Source organism: Eleginops maclovinus, chromosome 12 (genome assembly GCF_036324505.1).
Source record: "Eleginops maclovinus isolate JMC-PN-2008 ecotype Puerto Natales chromosome 12, JC_Emac_rtc_rv5, whole genome shotgun sequence".
Lineage (NCBI taxonomy): Eukaryota > Metazoa > Chordata > Actinopteri > Perciformes > Eleginopidae > Eleginops > Eleginops maclovinus.
This window is the reverse complement of record NC_086360.1, coordinates 19,827,184-19,846,744: the sequence shown is the minus strand read 5'-3', so window position 1 is coordinate 19,846,744 and position 19,561 is coordinate 19,827,184. Positions and strand designations below refer to the sequence as shown.

General features: G+C 40.6%; 2 protein-coding genes across 7 annotated transcripts; both read right to left on the bottom strand.

Annotated features, from left to right (window-relative positions):
• Positions 1-999: 999 nt before the first annotated feature.
• Positions 1,000-9,897, bottom strand: cabp1a (calcium binding protein 1a). 4 transcript variants are annotated; one of them, XM_063896470.1, is made up of 8 exons: positions 6,733-6,948; positions 5,629-5,814; positions 3,803-3,833; positions 3,460-3,603; positions 3,252-3,361; positions 3,094-3,168; positions 2,918-2,990; positions 1,000-2,076 (listed from the first exon to the last, which is right to left on the bottom strand). In XM_063896470.1, exons 1-8 carry the CDS (start codon positions 6,865-6,867, stop codon positions 2,051-2,053), a joined length of 780 nt encoding a protein of 259 aa, XP_063752540.1. In that variant the 5' UTR covers positions 6,868-6,948; the 3' UTR covers positions 1,000-2,050. The 4 variants fall into 4 exon arrangements, with proteins under 4 accessions (XP_063752540.1, XP_063752539.1, XP_063752541.1 ...); XM_063896469.1 differs by lacking the exons at positions 5,629-5,814; positions 6,733-6,948 and adding an exon at positions 9,060-9,897; XM_063896471.1 differs by lacking the exon at positions 5,629-5,814.
• Positions 9,898-12,659: 2,762 nt separating this feature from the next.
• On the bottom strand, positions 12,660-18,780 carry asphd2 (aspartate beta-hydroxylase domain containing 2). 3 transcript variants are annotated; one of them, XM_063898164.1, is made up of 5 exons: positions 18,681-18,780; positions 18,472-18,548; positions 16,073-17,277; positions 15,064-15,177; positions 12,660-14,884 (listed from the first exon to the last, which is right to left on the bottom strand). In XM_063898164.1, exons 3-5 carry the CDS (start codon positions 16,935-16,937, stop codon positions 14,754-14,756), a joined length of 1,110 nt encoding a protein of 369 aa, XP_063754234.1. In that variant the 5' UTR covers positions 16,938-17,277; positions 18,472-18,548; positions 18,681-18,780; the 3' UTR covers positions 12,660-14,753. The 3 variants fall into 3 exon arrangements, with proteins under 3 accessions (XP_063754234.1, XP_063754235.1, XP_063754233.1); XM_063898165.1 differs by lacking the exon at positions 18,472-18,548 and having other exon boundaries at positions 18,681-18,757; XM_063898163.1 differs by having other exon boundaries at positions 18,472-18,756.
• Between the last annotated feature and the right edge of the window lie 781 nt (positions 18,781-19,561).

Genomic DNA, 19,561 nt, shown 5'->3' with positions numbered 1-19,561 from the left:
GGTATGGTCCAGCTCTTGTCCAATCACAAGAGTCCAACGCAGCGTGCACATGATGCACTCCAGAAATGACCAGACTAATGAATGAAGATAGTTGCTATGGCAACAGCAGTACTTCTATGGATGACAGGGGTTTACGTGAGCTTTTGGTTTTAACTCGGTAAACATTTGTACCAGCCCTGTATGCTACAGTTAAATTGTTTGCTTCAATAGTATAGGTGCATTACAGAGAACTCCTTCAAAGTCAGGACATTTTCTACAAAGAGGTATTGGCCTACTTTAGCATAATGAGCAAATATTTGTTCCTGGCAACTTTTTGCTGCGGCTTGCAACAATTCTGCAGAAGACGAGTGGCCCAGGGGCAGCCTTTTATCGAGGGTGTTGCTGTGCCTGCAACTCTTTTTTTCTACATAAAACTTATTATTGCACTGTATGTTTGAGTGTTATATTAATGTTGTTTCATCTGTTTTACATGTAAATACTGCCTGTCCCTGCTTTCCCAAATAAAGCAATGTATTTCTCTATGCATTTTATGCATACAGATATTACCTTATTAATGTGCTTTGAGCAATGATTTACTTATGAAGATGTTTATGGTATAACCGAAACAAGTCAAAGTTCACACAGAGACACAGCACAGTTATTCTCATCTAATGGCTTTCACAGTGGTTCTGCAGTGTTTCTGCAGGTAAAACATATCCAACCAGCAGTCTTAGAGACCTATATGAATAATAGATGTTGTAAGGAGGTTTGTCCTCAAGACATGCAGTGACAGCGCGCAGTGCATTACTGATATACTGGCATTTGACAACCCTTAATCAAATAGTACAGATTACGGAGTACAGCATGAAATGTAAGGTCTGTGTACCAAAAAAAGATCTTGTTAACATGCTTTTGATTATATATCATTTAATGTCTAAATTATGAACTATATACTTTATTGCAAGTGTGTTTTCTTTGGCAACATCACCACAGAAAAAGGCTCTCAAATGTAAACACCTTTTATTTTTTTACAGTTAACTTGGCGAAATATTTTGCTTACTTTGTTAGACAAAAAATGCAAATGTGCATACTGAATTTAATAAATGTATCTCTTTGGCATGCATAAAAATGGCTTTGACAACACAAATGTGTGGAACATTTCCACAAATACATTGACGCACAGTACAGCAGGAACAACATAACCACATCCACTGTAAATACAATTCACATATGTCATTCCAACTGTATGCTCGCAGACAGGGCAATCTGGATTTTTTAAAAACAAACATTTCTTGCTCCCAAAGCCAGGTTAAGAGGAATTTTAAACCTGTGAGCATTGAAAGACAAAGGATGCTGCAAACCAGAGCTCTGCAACTCTGAAAATAGTTTTGACTGCCATTGATCTAAGGTTGAAGCAAATAAAATATGAAATGTAATTTAAAGTGTTGTGTTAGAGATCTGCTTCTGTAGTTTTCAGTGATGACATTATAGGACTCGACAGGCAAAGTGAAAAATCACAAATGATCACACAGTTACAATACAGGTGTTATATTGCCACATGGGTTCCTGTTGGAGCACCGATGTCACACAAAGGACATTCCACTTACAGTGTATAATATAATATAACAAATACTGTGTGAAAACGTACTGTTGAACAATGCAAGGATTTTTGACATCCTCTCTACAGGAATCCTCTCTTACATTCTGACTATTGTACATTGAAGGCGACATTTTGCAATCTTTTTTTTTTACCACATAGAAGATGAGACAAGACACCAGCAATATATCCACAGGAAGTTATTTAGTGAGAATTAAAGTGCAAAAACACATGTCGGACATTCATCATCTAGGCTACAGCAAATTCGGCCTCAGTTGAACTTGAGACTTTTTAGGAAGAACACTTATTGATTGAATGTGTGAGGCGACTCCTCACTCCTTAACATTCAAGGAGTTTTATTTCCAGTGTCATTCAGATTGGGATGGCTCAGAGATCATAGCATGTCCTCTGGTGTACTTGGTCAAGTATAGACAAGGACGCAGCTTCACATTCAGCACCGATCATATTATGATCTTAGCGAGACATCATTCGTACAAACTCTGTGAAGAGAGAAGAGTAAAATGATAAAAATGAACAGTTGAACTCTGCAGCAAACCTTGAAGGGATGATTCTTCCTTTAATAGTTTCCTTATTACCTGTTGTGTCACTTTTGATTAAAGATTATTTTGTTAAGTTAAGTTGAATTAAGGTGCAGAGTAACCTAACTATTATACGCCAGCAAGCATTTGCCTCTACTGCATGTGTAGATGCATAATATGTATCCTTCCAGAGTTTACAACATAACAAGGAAGCACAAAATGGCTCTGATGGCTTATCCAACATATGCTCTTTAGTAAGGCAAGTGCAGGTACAAACACACATCCGGGAAAGGTTGCTTAATATTAAGTGGTGTATACAGCTGTGGGAGAAAAAAGGCACACTATCCTAAGGTAAAATAAATGTTTTATTCAACCATACAGGCAATATAACTGACCTACATGTATAAACTCAGTCAAACGCTGATCAATTTCAATCAATTGAAGATGGTTTAGTGGTTGTCTGATCTACTTAATATTTAGCAAGACTTCCTGGATTGTGTGTTAAGTTCCTATACATGGTCCCAAAAAGTCTGTGGATTATCTTGAATAATAGTCATGATTATCGTAAAGATACTTTGCTTTTGAGTTTTTCAAAAGTATATTTTGGCGCGTTGAGCACCACAAACAAAGTACCATTTGGTTACAATATTGAATTGGAGAAAAGGCAGACATATTTTCAACACTCAACAGCTCACACCAAAACAATACAGAGTAATTTAAAGCACTGCCGGTAGGGGGAAAAGTGTATTTATATTTCGGGGTTCACTGTACACATTAATTAATAGTATGAAAGCTGATTTACCTTCAAAGTCAACCAGCCCGTCACCATTAAGGTCAACATCCCTCAGGATATCTTCCACCTCTTTTAGTCCCACCTGGGAAAACATTTTGGCAGCGTTTAGCGAAGCAACTCAAACAATGGGTATTCATGCAGAAATGATATATAGGTCTTTCTTATATCTCGCATCCAACCCTTACTTGTTGGCCTAACAACTTTCGCATTGCATCTCGGAGCTCTGATGTGCTTATGGCCCCATCTCCATTGGTGTCAAACTGAGAACAAAAAGAAAAAACCTTAGAAATGGAAAAGCAAATAGTAAAAAACATCCCAACATGACATTCATTAAGACTCTTACCTCTCTAAAAGCTTCTTTTAACTCTTTTATTCCAATCATGTCTGCAGTTTCGGCGAGGAGTTTTGGGCCCATCAACTCTACAAAATCCTCAAAATCAACATGACCTCCCACTTAAACAAAATAAGAATTTGGCACAGTTTCAGAACTACGATACACAATCAGGATACAATGATATGCTTTACATAATAATACACAATTCAGTCCTTACAGTTCATGTTTATCTGTTGACTCAGCTCAATCAGCTCCATTTCAGTAGGCATGTATCCCATGGTTCTCATACAGTTTCCAAGGTCTTTACAGCTGATGAAACCATCCTTGTCCTTATCAAACTCCTTGAAAGCATCCCGCAACTCTGTAGAACAACAGAAATATTATTAGCGAATGAGTTGTAGTGTTGTCACTTTAAATACGTTGGGTACTCCTTTATTTATTTATTTTACTTTACTTTACAATATGCTCGTATTGTAATGAAATTTGAAAAACATGTGACATTTAATAATCTTAAAGTACATTTAAAGATAATTAAAGATAATTAAAAAAGGTAAACTTGCCATCCATTTCCTCCGGCCGCAGCTCTCTGTCCTATTGAGAAATGACATTTAATCATTGGTCAGTGCAAAACCAAAAGCATTCATCATGATCACAGATCATAACATACAAAACTTGTCTATGAGCTGCATCCAAACATACCGCCGGCAATGCTGTTACTCGAGTAATACACAAACCTAAATCAGCAAGCTTCTCCATAACAACCCTCGGATTAGGACGCCTTACGGTAAAAGGTGTTAGCAGTAGTCTGAAGTCAGAACTTGATGATAAACAGGAATAGTTTGTTCCTAATAAAGCAAGACTGGGAATCATAACCCTCTGAGTTCAGAGAAGAATGTGACAGTTTTTTTTAAGCGCTTGCTTACAATGAACGTAACCTTTAAAGGGCAGAGAGAGAAGCAGACATATCCCAGAGCCCTCAGGGGTTAACAGCAGGAGCAAAAGAAGTCTAAACACAACACTGAGTGTTGACGTCAGGTTTCAAAGAATTGTCTGACCGGAAACACTGACACAGAAAACATCGAAAGGCACGTGAGCAAATGGATACTCGAGCAGCCGATCCAGCATGTGTGCTCCATCAACGCTTTAATCCGTCATTCCATCACTGTTAGTTCATCAACACTCATCTCTTACACCGACATGACCCAGGCCTCGTCAATTTACTAATGGGAATTAACAAAACTCCAATAACAGTACAGTTTTGATGAGACTTGAAAATAAAACATTAAGCCCACTCAGTCTTTTCATGCAGTCACTAGACTGAGTAATAGGAAATCATATTTAACAGTGGACAAGAAGACATATGAGCAATGCAGATTGGGTTGTACCTATTTGCTTATTCTGAGAGTTGAAATGACATTGATACCATGTTTATATCTCCAAGGTAAACAAGAAGCATTTGCCAGAAGCTGGTTGGCTAAGCTTAGCATAAAAATAGAAACAAGGGAAAACAGCTAGCATAACTTTGTTGGACGGTAACTGTGCAGATCAGCCTTTTCAAACTCCAATAATAAACATGCCATGATGATGTGACTCGCCTGTAAAACAACACGAAATGCCCTTTTAGCGAAAAACCTTTCGCCGCATAACGCTTGTCCAGTAAGGCAGCTTGGTCAGTAACCTTTCGCTTTTAATTCTGATGCTTTACACACACTCTAGCTTCTGTATTACATGTGTTAGTTTTTGCATCTGTGAAATTAATCTTGGTACATACATACAGTATTTTCAAAACAAAACTTCTGTGTGCACTGGATACAACATGGTTTAGCAACAAAACTACTTAGTAAGTTCCAGGGAAATGTTGTGGTTTTGGTTAAATTAAATACATTTGTTAAATACAACACAAGGAGTGGATTAAACTGCCGTATTTGATGTCTTAGCAGTGAGAAAGGGCTTGCTCTATAGATGCTGATAGACCAAGTCTTTTAAATGTAGACAGAGGCAGGATTGCCCTTGTTTCCAGCTTTGGCACTAATCTAACCTGCTGCTGGCTTCAATTTAATTTAACTGTCAGACATGAGATCAATCTTCTTATCTAATTCTTGGCAAGAAAGTAAACAAGGCCTTCAATTTATGCACAAGCTCCTAAACACTCCTTTATACAGTTGTCCAGTCATTTTCCAAACACGGTGTTCCCTACTGACATCTGACAAGACACTGATCAACGGCAGCATAAGTGGAAAAAGTAGTATATTACGATAGAAAGGAATTGAAAGGGTTAACAACCTGGAATTAATAGTTGTTGTGACATCAGTGTGAGGATTCAAGTTAGATATAATGCTGATGTAAAAACAGACAGATCAAAAAAGGTTTAACGAGACTTACGTACAGGCTGCCTGCACGTGGCCACTCCTTTACTCAGGAAGACAAAGGTTTGCAACCGTATGTTGCTCACGAGAACGCAGTTTTGTGTCATGGAAACAATGGACTCTTGATAAGGCCCCAGATACACTGCCTGGCCCATATCCTCACAGGACAGCACCCCTCTGAACCTCCTCTCAGCATCCTGGAGCATCTTTTCCAGAGGGGTGCAGAGACAGTGTTAAAGATCTGAGCAGCTTCATACCACAATGCAATTAAAATAGGACACATGAAGTCAATCTAGACGCTCTCTATTCTTGAATAGCAGCAATGGATTTAATGCTAAGACAACAGTACTTCTAAGTGTGACGTGCATGTGTATGTGGAAATATGAAAGCATGGCAGAAAGGCAAAACGCATTCATAAAACAGCGTGCTGCCAACTTTCCACTCATCAGTCATAACAGTTTACTCGCCACGTTGTAGGGACTGGCACTTCACTGCTATACACTGTCACAAGAACAGTAAACATACTCAGAAACAGAGGAAAGACAAGCTAAAGTCCCAGGGAACTGGCTGCAGATGTTGTAATCACAAAACTTATTATGCTTTGAAGACATCAGGACACATTTTGTCCCGTGGGATATACAGTACTTATTTTTGGGGAAAATGGTTCTTGTTGCACATCAAAGGTCTGCCTTTAGTCTAAAGCCATTCATCTATCTTGTTTTAACACAATGCACTATAGAGCAAACTACTGTACCGGCTGTGCAGTTTAACTTTCAGTTCATGATTACATTTTATGCAATCACCAACATTAAACAGTGAGGATATTATAAACGTCTAACTCTTAAACCAAGTCTGGTATAATCATTACTCGTGCTTGTTTTAGTCAAGGTATCACCAACAAAACACTTTATTATTTAAAAACACACCGATACTAGTATCATCCAGGGTTTTTGCCAAATGATATCTGACTTTTGAGCAGAAACAGAAAATGCAACAGCTATGAAGAAATGCTTTAAAACACTGCACTACTGTCCAGTTTGCTTTCCAAGTTTCAATTTCTAAACTAACCAAACAAATTGAGAAAGTGAAAGTGTAAAAGGGCATAACACTGCAAAAAATCTTACCGTTCTCAGAGGCCAGTCTAAGCAGTTTCCCATACCAGAGGAGAAAAGAGGCACTAAAAAGGACCATGAGGACCTTTTCTCCGTTAGGTTTACAGTTTGGATTTTGGAAGAAGTGCAAACAAGCGCAAGACCCATGAAGACTTGGATGCTAATCTATAGCTCGTTGAAAAAACTGTGAACTGCACTGTTGCATCTGGAGAGAGTGACTGTAGCAATAGTAAGAGCAGCCAATGATACACATAGAGAGCGAGAGAGGAGTAAGTGTGAGTGAGAACTAAATGAGAGGGAAGTGGGACAAGAAGGGAAACAGAATTATGCCTATTAAAGGAAAAGAAGGTGATCCACTGTCTTTGAGATATTTCACCCAACTGTAACACCGACCAAACACAGACAATTCAGCACAGATTCACAGGCACTTGACATGAGAATAAACAAGATAAATGGGGTAAAGCGTGTCAGCTTTCCTGCAGGAAAATATAGTATTGCAAGCAAATTACATTTGTTGCATGGTCACGCAAACAAATTGTGAATTGTTAGTTTTTTTTTTTCTGTAAAAATCAGTTCCATGCAAGTTTACAAGTAAACCCTGTAAGGAAGTGTTTCCAGTTTCTTTGCCTGCACTCCCAAGTGATGACAACAAAAAAAAGCCAGTTTGCCGCCTTGAGGTTGCATTTTAATTCATATGTTGCACTATTTCTGCATGTGCTTTTGTTTTTTTGTCCTACGCCCCCACACATCATCCTCTGCCCTCTGCAGGCAAAGCCAAGGTCACCTTGACCTAAAGCAGCAACATGGCACCAAAGAAAAACACATCGAACGTGTGAAGAATACAGTCCATCTATAATTTACAGCTATTTCTATATATCTGCAGAAAATCAAAATACAGATAGTGATGTTATAATTGTCTTACACAGAACACTAGTGAGGATGTTTTTCTTTATGAAAGAATTCGGAAAATTCTCATCGATGCTCACAATCCGTTCATTTCCGTTCAGGCTTGTCGAAAAAAAAAAATACTTTACTTTGATTGCATCGTTTCATACAATATGCCCAATATAGTGCGTGCATCTCTCAAACCAAGTGTTACATGTCTATTATTGAACTCCAACTAGCTCATCGTCTCATCAAAGAACCTTTTTGAGGTCACGCTAATATTTTCACAGAGCTGCCCGCAGACTGACTCACAGGTTATTTGTAGAATTGTTTTTTATACTATAAGTACTAGAAGATTTTTCCCTCGAAGCCACAAAAGATGATCTCTGTGTTGCCACACTAAGTCTATTTCATGGCTGAGTGCCTCCTAATTCAAATCACTTCCTGATTGGAGATCAGATTAAAATCCAAACACCCTACATGGCACAAACTAAGCTCTGACTTCTGAGGAAGGGACTTGAAAATTCTCCAAATAAAGAACAAATTATCAGGAGTTTAATCAGCAACACAGAGCTTTGTGAGGATATGCAATATAAAACCAAAACTGATTGCTTTGACAGATTTTAGCTTGGTGAGCCCACAATGATGCAAATCACAGTTAGAATCAAATCATATTAAGCGGAGGTCTTTTGTTTTGTGAGAATACATTTAAGGCTCAATATAGAGCCTCCAAAACCGACAGATACATTAAAATGTTTATCTTCAAACACAGCGCCGATCTCTGCAGTGTTTAATGATTGAATGACGCAGGAACTTAAATATATATCTTTGCCTTTGACCAAATATACATTAGCATATTAATAGATTTCCACATCTCTATACAAGTACATTTCTTCTGCTCGAGCACATCCACTTCAATAAGAAAGGCCTGCCTGATTGAGATGGTCTGTAGGAGGTGGTGCTGTATTTACAAGTTACATAAGAAGTGGATGTGTAGAAGAAGCTTTTCCCTGCCCAGTCTGTCCGGTAATGACAGTGTTTGCAGACTGCATCACAGAGCACATTAACGTATATTGATTGTAAACAGGACGTCAGTGTAGCCAGAGGCCACACTTAACCACTTCAATCTGTGTGCACTTTTATAGAAATGCTTATAACAAAACGACATTTTTTGCAAGGCAAGACTTAGTGAATCTGTTGCGTTTTATTTTTAGATATGGCTGACATTAATATGGTAATTCATTCAAATGGTGGTGAATTAACATATCAAGTTTACCATACATTGGGTAATGTGTTTGGGATGCCACTAGTCTAAAGGGCCTCAAAATGTCCAGGAGCAGCCTTTCACTTCACAAACTAAACTTACAGAATATTTGAACAATAATAGAGTTAGTAGAATTCAGACAAAAAGCCATTTAAAGATCCAGTCATTTGCATACATATGATGGCCTTACCTGCCCAAACAGTGAATTGAGGATAGTGCGTAAATTGATGTCGGATGCAGAAGAAGCAGCACTGGACCTCCGGGAGTGGCGGGATGACCTGCTGGATAGCGGCACCAGGGAGCAGGAGGACGGGGACCGACTGCTGACCTGCGCCCCGCTAATAGCCACGCTGACCCCTTTATGGTCCCTTGGATAACAGAGAGGAGCCCGGTCATCGTTGCTGTCCGACAGAGAGGGCACTCTGGGGACCGTTCGTGTGTGCTGAGAGCGCTGGGGATGCTCAGCTTCAGGCGGACCTGCAGCCAGGGGACGGTCCTCCCTATGGTGCTTCCTGCGGTGGTGGTGCCGGTGTGTGGGCTTAGATGACCTGCAGCGCTCCTTCACACCGTTTTGCTCCGGAGGATCGGGAACTTGGCTGTGGGGGGTGTGGGACTTACACTTTCCCCGAGTGGCTGCATCGTTACTGTCAGGGCTGCCGACGAGAGAGGGATGGCACAAGGGTCTGCGGGCACTGATTTCACACTCGGCCGACAGGAAAGACTCCTCGGCTTTGCTGCTGCTGCTGTGGAGCGTGGCGGGACGGTGGTGATGCTGGTGCTGATGCTGCTGATGGTGACCTCTCCGGCTCTCTGCCGCGCGTTCAGGGAGGTGTGTCGGTTTCCTCGCCGCAGAGGAGGACTTCAGTAAGGAGGTGGTGGATTCCGATTTTGGAAAGGAGCCGCTCATTGCTGCAGATCTGCTCTAGTCTGTGTCTGTGGGTTGATCGTCGACATCATGCACCGATGCCTCTCCATTGTCGACCCATAATAGCACAGCTGCCAGAGCCTGCCCGCGTGAAGTTAGGATACATCTCACCACCTGATTGCTGTGCGGCAGCGCGCGCAGACAGAGGGGCACACACGTCGCTGCAGCGCGTCACCCTTTCATTGATGTGAACGCTGGTCCCTGGAATCCTGGCAATGACGTGGGTGTGGACGTTTAGTGAGATATACCATAAGAGGTGAGCTAACTTTCCCATGACAAAGGCAGACCAACCATACATTAAACCAAAGAACACACATGTATTGTTGCTATAGGGGTGATCAACATTATGCAAAATTCAACACAGATCATTCTGGGTGTGGAAAAAATATCCTTAACAATACAATATACACTCTTTTTCTTTTTTGTTGCCATTGATGATATTGTGTTAAGGATATGGCAGAACAATGTGAATGATGCTTTTAACTCCCAGTGGACAACATTCAATTTAAACCATATATTGTGTCTATCCAGAGCCAGATTAACCTGCTCTGGGGCCTCAGTGCAAACATTAACCATGGGTCCCCATCCCTACATACCAACCATTACACAGAAATTAGTAATGCAGGTATGCACTTCAGATCATATGCTTTAATACAAATGCGTTCAAAGGTATGCATTATTTAAGGATTATATTGTTGAAACAGGGCATCCCTGTATTACAGAGCCTCAAGATTGTGCCTGGCAACCTCCTGGTCTAGTGCATTGAATCTTTATGCTTTCTTATGGCCAGGAGGGGGCGACACATCTGGTTGCAAAAAGAAGTCCGATTATACAGAAGTCTATGAGAAAATGCAGAAATGTCAGTGCTCATAGCTCAAAGGATAACCATTGAGCATACTATACTTGTATGCGCTATATATTGTTATTGCCTCTCGCAATGCTACAGTCTCTCTCAAACACACTTAGAGCTTCACTTATACTGCTGCTGTGTTTAATATCCTGAACAGTATTGTAACAATAACGACTATTACCTTATTCAATAATGTTCCCATAAAACATGCACTTTATAAATATGAGCAGTAAGGGCTTTCTATTATTGGCATCAACCTCAAATCAGCATGTGCCTCTATCCACCGACATTACAGGCCTACAGATGGTGCAACACTTGAACATCTTTAAACTCAAATGAGCAGAGGCAAATATTTTCCCAGTGAAGGATGAGGACTTGTGTTCAGAATCCTTTGCAGTACAAGCAGATAAGGCCTAATATTAACCCTATGCATTCTTTATGAACCCATAAAACCAAAATGTATGCGTGATGGAGGGACTATATTTATGTAGAGACACTAGAAAAATTTTTTTTTTTTGAGAGGTTGGGTTATTTTGCTTCTATAACATGTGTTCTTTAAGACTAGTCGAAAGAAAAATATCCAAAATATCAAATTAGTGTCTATTTTAGTCTGTACAGGACAGTTAGCATTACATATTGCCTAATGTGCATGTCTCATCTTTCAGAAAAATGAATTGTCACAGTAAATATTCTTGTTATTTTTTCTTTAACCTGTTGTGTATAGCAAAATGTATGCATCTTTTCTCATAATGTGTTATTTTCATACTATCGGAGCGATTTGTCCAATGGGTAACCTTGTTTATATAACATTTTATCCCTAAAAGCATGGAACAACTCCCCTCTGTTAAAAAACTTTGACTGTTACATGCAATGTACAGTCCTAATTCCATGAATGTGTTTAGTCATTTTATTAGATAATGTTTCATGTGTATATTTAATATATCTTTTCAGAAAAACTAGTATTCCACAACTGAATATTCATTTTATGTAAGTATTCAACCGGAGAGTTGTTCATCGTGATATCCATTTGTTAAAATGTTTTCCCATGTTGTTGTGACCTATCCTTCCCATCATGTAAAAGTGCCTCAGCATTTGAATGCTTCTGGCTTCATATTCTCCAGAGGGAGACTGACGAGAAACAATTGCTGTGGAAAACAGAGCAACAACATCATTGCATGCCTACGCCTCCCTGTGCCAACTATTTAAAACTGCGTCTGAGTGGAACAAGACACAACAATCGATTTTGTCCCCTGGTTTTATATCAGGCGTCTCATCACTACCAGAGTTGCAATCCTGCAGAAGACGGTATTTTCTAACATTGGCCCTGTAGTGTATTGTAATCAGTATTTCAGATTTAGTGTAGCAGCAGTTATTTTAATTAATGAAATGGTTGATTCACCAGAAAGGAACACAGAACATGCATGCAATGGGAGCAGAGCTGGGACCGAATCATTGTTCTGTAAATCCCAAAAAAGCTTTAGTTTTTTAAGACACTAATCAAGACGTCAAACTCTTATGTCAACACCAATAGGAGCTAAGTCCAGTCCCAAATCCTACAGTTGAGGAAGTTTGAAGGAATTCGTAGTTTGTTTTTTGGAGACTAGCATGAAGTTTTCTCAAAAAGTTATTTTTGGTAAACGCCTTTTCCAAATGGAGCTCAGTAACGTAGGGTTAGTTTTTCTCTCCTACAACTTGATTGGATGATGTAAATGTGGATTTAAGGAATGAAGTGTTGACTTGCTGGGGATTAAAAGTGAGATTTAGGAAATTAAAGTAAGTTAATCGACTCATGGCATACATACAGTATATAACAAACAATTGAGTCTTTGGGTTTGAGGTTAAGGTTTTAAGTACTTTAAGTAAAAAGGCTCAAGTGAAGATACCAGTCATTAATGTCATTGGTAGAGTTTCAAGTCTTTCTTGATTCAGTCAAAATTTGTGTCTTGATTTCAAACCATGTGACTTCTCTGCTCAAAAGAAGTCTGTGTGAAAGCGACACATCGGACAACAGCTGGTTAAATAAGAGACTCAACCATTTATTAAATGTACAGAAATACTGTTCAAAAACTACACAAGAATGTGTTAGAGGACAACTTCTTAATTCTAATGTAAACAAAATGGCTGCCCCATCATACACTGTATATGTAAAGCAAATGCTTTGGGAATGACAGTTTTCATACTCTTAAGAGGATTGACAGCACTGTTGATTTTAAACCTAATTATGGACAGCTCAATGTGAGTGTCGGCGTCGTGTAAACAGCTTGTAAATCACTTTGTAAACATTACATTTTAATAGATGGGTATCTTGAATTGCGATGGACCTGTAAAGCTGAAGATTAATTTTCTCTAACTTTAGTGCACATATATTCATGAAGTGCTGTTGAAGAATTAAGGATTGTGGCTTTAATTATGGCGCTAAACTCCTGCAAATGTAGAGAAGTTAATAAATAAAAAAAAATACTTCACAGAACAACAGAGATAGTACTTCATAAACATTTTACAGAATATACAAATGTATTCAAAATTACTTAATGGCTGGCTCTATGAGAACAGAGAATGAAATGCATTCACTGTAGCTGTAAATCAAGACAACACAATAGTTATAGCATTGAAGACAATCATCTCAAACCGCTTTTTTTTTTTTTACCTCAACCCTATTTACAGAAATACAAACCTGATATCAAATACAACCAAATTACAAGAGTTTAGTAAATTTACCAAAAACGCTTCTTATCAAGCACAGGCCGACTCACACAATTTGACCTAAAAATGTGCTTTTCTAACCGAGTCTTTTGAAAGCAGGATTGATTTTTTCCAAGGGGAGCACAATAAACCATAAACTACCACATCGGCAGGAGTCCGGACCAAGACATTAGCTGCGTCTGTAAACATTCATGACATCATCAACATTGGACCTCAGTTATCAAATATCTATCAAAGCACATATGAATAGGACAAATTAAATTAACCCTAATGATAAAGCACGTCCAGCATTTCTTTAGTTTAGGTATTAACAGTTGACAGTTAAGAAGCCCCAATTATGCATCATGAAAGTGACTAAACGGACACTTGCAGAAGGACACTGCATTTGTTTATTTTACCATTAATCAGTTTTAGGAAAGCTACACATTTCTGTGATATGGCTTAACGTGTTTATGACAATAGTTTGAACAGGAGGCTTTAAGTCATCCAGCAATGAACATAGGCACTACAATCACTGAAGATGTCACTATTTTACTACCAAGAGAATTACCCTCTCGTCATGAAAACAGTAAAAAAAAGAAGTGTGTACCAGTAATGAAAAATGTGTAACATCACTGACAATCGTTTTTGTTTGAATAAAATAATGCATCTGAAGTGTGACCGGATGTGTTGAGTTATAAAAAGTCTAACGATCAGATTTTTAGCCCTTGCAAAGATATAGGTGTAACAGTAAGTGTAAAGCAATCAGTGTTAGATGTTAAGTGCAAAGTAATACCACCAATATTGGAGACACAAGCTGGGATATCTCTGGACCCAGAAATGCTACCCCAATGACTTCAGTTCATGTAGAGCTAAATTAATATTTTGCCTCATGGCTCCATACATACTGTAAAGCAGAAAAGCAAGATGGTGACAGATATTGTTTGGCTTGCTTTGAGCCATTAATCAAATCTGTAATGTACTTTGCTCTCTACTGTTGAACTGTTTCAAGCAGAATTTAAACTAATATGAGATGTCCAAATAATCTTATATGGGTAAAATATGGAACAGAAAAGCTTTTATTGACCGTTCTTTCACAGCATTCATCTATATACAAATGCATTAACATTCAACGATGCAAAATGTCCCTGCCACGTTATTTAGATGGCTGCATGAACAATCGTGCTCCTGCTAAATTTTGAAAAAATCTGTGGTTGCCTTTTATTATACAGGCAAAAACATGAATGATAAAGGAGGCCCAATGTTTGGTCATCTGCTAAAAGAGTTATGAGATAGGAGACAGAGAATATGTACACAGTGGATGTGAGAGCTGGTCTGGAGGCAGAAAAAGAGTGGCTCCCCAATCCTACAGACACCTCCCTAAAACACCATCTGTCTCTCGGTCAGACATGGTTTCTCACTCACACCTATTTCCCTTCTTTGTCCTCTAAGCGACCTGGAGTAAAAATGTAGTCCAAGGCTTGTCTCTCAGCAGCGGCCACATTAGGGTGCCAGAGGTCCACCATGAAGACGACCCGGGGGCCATCCTCTGCACCTCCTGCTCACACAAACAAATCATTTTGTCATGATCTTCGATATAAAACCCTGTCAATCTCATATAAAAAGGCCCTCAATTCACTTTGCTGGTATCGGATTATACCATTTTTAGGTCAATCCTTTTTTGAAGAAGTGAATAAAAAAGGCGCAATAAAATATTCAGTTTGAATCCTTTCTTACCCTCGTGGAAGGCCCTGTGGAGGAAGGAGTCATCGAAAAGCAGACAGCTGCCCTCAGACCAGCACTGTGGCTCTCCACCAACCACCAGCTCGCAAGAGGGGGGCACTCTGAGACCTGCCAGAGAAAAAATAATAGGTCCATCCACGTGTCATTATGGGACAGCAAAACGAGTTTCTCCAGATTTCAATGAGTTACATTTAAGACCTTTTTAAGACCATATAAATGTAATTCAACACCTACTTGTATTTGGCTGTCATACTGGCAGAGGTTTAGGGAAAATTGGAATGAATATGAATAAGTCCTATTATTACTTCACACACATTCATGTTTTGACATTCAATCAATACAATAGCAACATATAAGAGCAATGTAAGTTTCAATGTAGATATATCTGAAATCTAGATCTGAAGAGGTTGGTAGTTGAGCTTGGGGGTAGCGACACGCTTTATTGATGTGTTAGATTCAAATCTGATCGGGGTGAAAAACCTTAATTTCAATTGGGGTTCTGTTGTCAGACAAGCAACAATGTAATAAATGTTGAAAGTTAAGATAACAGTATAGCAAAAACTTTAAACCAAAAACATTGAATTTAAACAATTTGACACTTTTTTAACATTGAACTGAAGACTTTTAAAGACTTGCTTAATCCTCAACAACTAATTTGGTCTTGTTAACAAATCTCCCGGGTGACTTACATCACGAAAAATGCTCTTTGCTGAGATTGTCCTGTATAATTGCTTTTTTAAATCATCCTACCAAGTCTCTTTCTTTAAGAATAAGCATCACTATGTATAGGCTATCTCAGGGTGCAAAGTTGTAAATAGAATCAAAGCTCAGATGCAGTAGAAATGATAAAAATCATCACATTAGCTACTAAATTTCTGCCTTTATGACCCAAGAGGATCCACATGCCCAGCCTTAACAGTACAACAGCTGGGTCACCCCTCCTCTGTAGTTAAAGAGGCCCTCACATCACATGGTTGAACGAGTAAACCGCTAACTCTCTCACCCAGGTGGCAGCGCAGCCGGACGTTTGTTGGACCGTAATGCTCAGTGATCAGCGCTCCAGGAGTCAGCACGGAGAAGCAGGCGTTTCCAAACACGTTGTTGGCGATGAAGGTGCGCAGCTGGCCCAGCACCCTCCAGGCCCGCGGACACCTCCTCACGTTGAGAACCAGGGGGGTGCCTTGGTTGACCAGGTAGTAGGTCCACCACTGCCCACGCGGGGTGTTGTTGGATTTCCACCCTGGTGGCAGGGAGGAGCCGCTGCGGGCCGGGGGTTGGTGGTAGATGCTCTCAAACTCGGCCATGAGGGCGGGGAAGCTCTGCTCCAGCAGCTCCACGTCATGTCTCTGCACTTCTCTGGAGAAGAACGGGGCTGAGGGCAGGTCTGGGAGGAAGAAGACCTCTGGCCGCTGGATGGTGGGTCTGCTGTTTAGGTATCGGCCTTGATCACGGACTCCTTTGTGCACCCTGCCCATTCCTGACCAGGTATAGCGTTTGGCGTAGTCCTGCAGGCTATGATAGAGCTTCTGGTTCAGACTCTCTCCAGCGCTGGTGCATCGAAAGCACTCTGATGACTGGCAGAAAGCGAAGCCGTTCTGTTCCTCTAACATTGACCCCTGCTTCCCTTTGCCCCTGTTGCGACAGTCTGAACTCATGAAGCCCCCCACCACTCCTCCGATCCGACTGGGCCCAGACAGATACCTCCCACGCAGAGGGCTGGAGCCGTGCTCCCGGCCTACCCTGTAACAGTACCACATAAACAGCAGCAGAACACACATGGCTATGGCAAAAGCACAGATCTCACACTCCCTTATGGACTGCATGCCTCCAGCCACCATCTCCCTCACGTTCTCCAGTGACCACTCCATCTCGGCTCAGATTGCTGAATCTGACGTTGGCTGAAAAAACTGCTGATGAAAGATCAGTTAACGCGTCTTTTCTTGATTGTGATTGAAAGGGGCATTAAACCACACACAGGGCGTTAGTGAGTATAGTGTCAAGCAGCTCTTATTGCTCCCCCTACGGTAAACAGTCTGCTGATTCGATCTGACACTCTTGCTCTTCAGTCCTAACATTTCAGCACTCTGCAGCGAGGGAAGGTTTCGCCTTGCATGATGTCTGGCTGTGCGGTATTTGTGCTGCTCCCTCTCTGCTTCGTTCTCTTAGATAAATGCAGACAGACGCCGCGCCTTAGGGGTAATCTGTTGCCTGAAAAACAAAAGACAGAGGCAGAGAAAGAGGGGTGATGAGAGAAAGGAGGATACTTTAAGTGGCAATGGGATGGATGCTGCAATTGATATGATTGATTCTATTAACTGTTAATGAGTTGGCATGAAGAATGAGCGATCATAACGATCGGCTTTGTGTCTTCCTTCTCAGAGTTTGAGCATCCTGTATGCAGCACACCTGCTGAAACTCACCCACACACTGTGGACTTCAAAATGACTGCACCCCCCCCCACACACACACACACACACACACACACACACACACACACACACACACACACACACACACACACACACACACACACACACACACACACACACACACACACTTTGCGCACAATTTGGAATTCACACACTCCTGTACTGCACTATATAAAAAAACCATGAGTCATTGGCACATTGCTGAATTTAACACAGAAATCTCCCTTTTATATTTTAGTGCACCACGCATACAGAAGCCTGCACTACACAGTGAATTATGTAAACTTAAACAGTGTTAAAACCCACCCACATGTACAGTATAATTGGCATTCATAGGTTGCTCAGCAGGAGCTGCATAAATGGATCTCCGGAGGCAGAAAGCAAGTGGGCTCTGGTTAAACCTATGTTTTTAAACGACTGAATTACATGATTATATAATGATAATGGAACAGCAGCCCAAACGCGAGGAGTGCAATGCGTCAACTGTGATCAGAACTCCACGATGCTCTCTCTCCAAAAATGGTCGGGTAATCCTACTCCAATAGATCCTCCCCTACATCCTGTCTGACAGCACCAAGACGCCCCCACATCCCCCGATGCTTTTAGGGTAGACTGACAATCCAACCCAACCATGAATCATCTAACACACACACACACACACACACACACACACACACACACACACACACACACACACACACACACACACACACACACACACACACACACACACACACACACACACACACACACACACACACACACACACACACACACCCTGCCTTATTCCTCCACTGTATCCATGCAATCTCACCACCAGGGCCAAGATGCCACACAAAGTGATGACCAACACATTGATGGGCTGTATCGTTCAATAAGCCGTGGAAAACAAGCGCAACACAGTAGCCTAACCACATTGTCTAGAGATGGGATTTTTTTCTTTGATTCGTGCACAGGTTTCTTACATCCATACCTATTCAACATTCATGGCTGTGGGGCCAGTGGAGAGAAGAGGCGTACAGGTGTTTCTCCAGGCGAAGCTGCGCACCACTGCAGTACACAAGGTAGACGGATTTCACTCGCCAACATTGTGGGAAATATATCTCCAAAATGCACAAAAGAAGTCCGAACTGGAAGCAACAGCCATGGTGTAGCAGAGGGAAAATAAAAAAGCTGTCTCACCCACGGGTTGACTCCCTGTCTGTCTGTCTGTGATGGACAGCAGCGTCGCGAAGGCTTCAGACAAATGTTGTAAATACTGAAGCTCCACCAGCGGAAGCCACCCAGCGACAAGTACACAGATGAATACGCAACGGTATTTCCGGTCAAGCCTTTCAAAATAAAACTCAGCCCATAATTCAATTTGTACCTTGTTTGCCGAGGAAAGTGCAGGTTTATACACTCGCCTAGTCATTGCTTAGTTATTAATCACATTACGAAATGTATTATTAGAGTAAGCATCACTGGCCAGGCATGTCATGTGTTGGAGCCAGGAGATACCGCATTTATTTAAAATGTTAATATACATGTGTGCTCCCTTGCCAGCACTACCACCAAACAAAGGCACAAAAAGTAATCTTTTATAGGCCCCAACCTTAGGTGCTACTAAAAACAGGGGCGCTAGAGTCAGATCTGTTAACGTAGAACACTGAAACAAAGTCAAACAATAATAAACATTACATCAACATTGTTATTATGTAATGAATAGATTATTTAAGTTAGAACATGGAAAAATGACATAAATTCACCACACCCTACTTCACTCTACTCTGTGGACCCTCCAATAAGATGAAAAAGTGTTGTTTCCCTGGGGAATCTTTTAACTGCGGACCTCGGGAGTTGGAAACAGGAGAGCAAGGTAAAGTGTAGTACATGTTGATGTTAAATATATCTGTAGGCTACCTTAATACATAACAACGCTGAGAAACTGTATTTAAGACTGTTTTGTTTACTCACACTTGCCACCTGGCACAACTTTGATTAAAAAGAACAGTGCCTGCTGATGAAACCATCCAATAAAGTTCTGTGCAACATAAGCTGGTCTCATTATTTTACAAATGTGC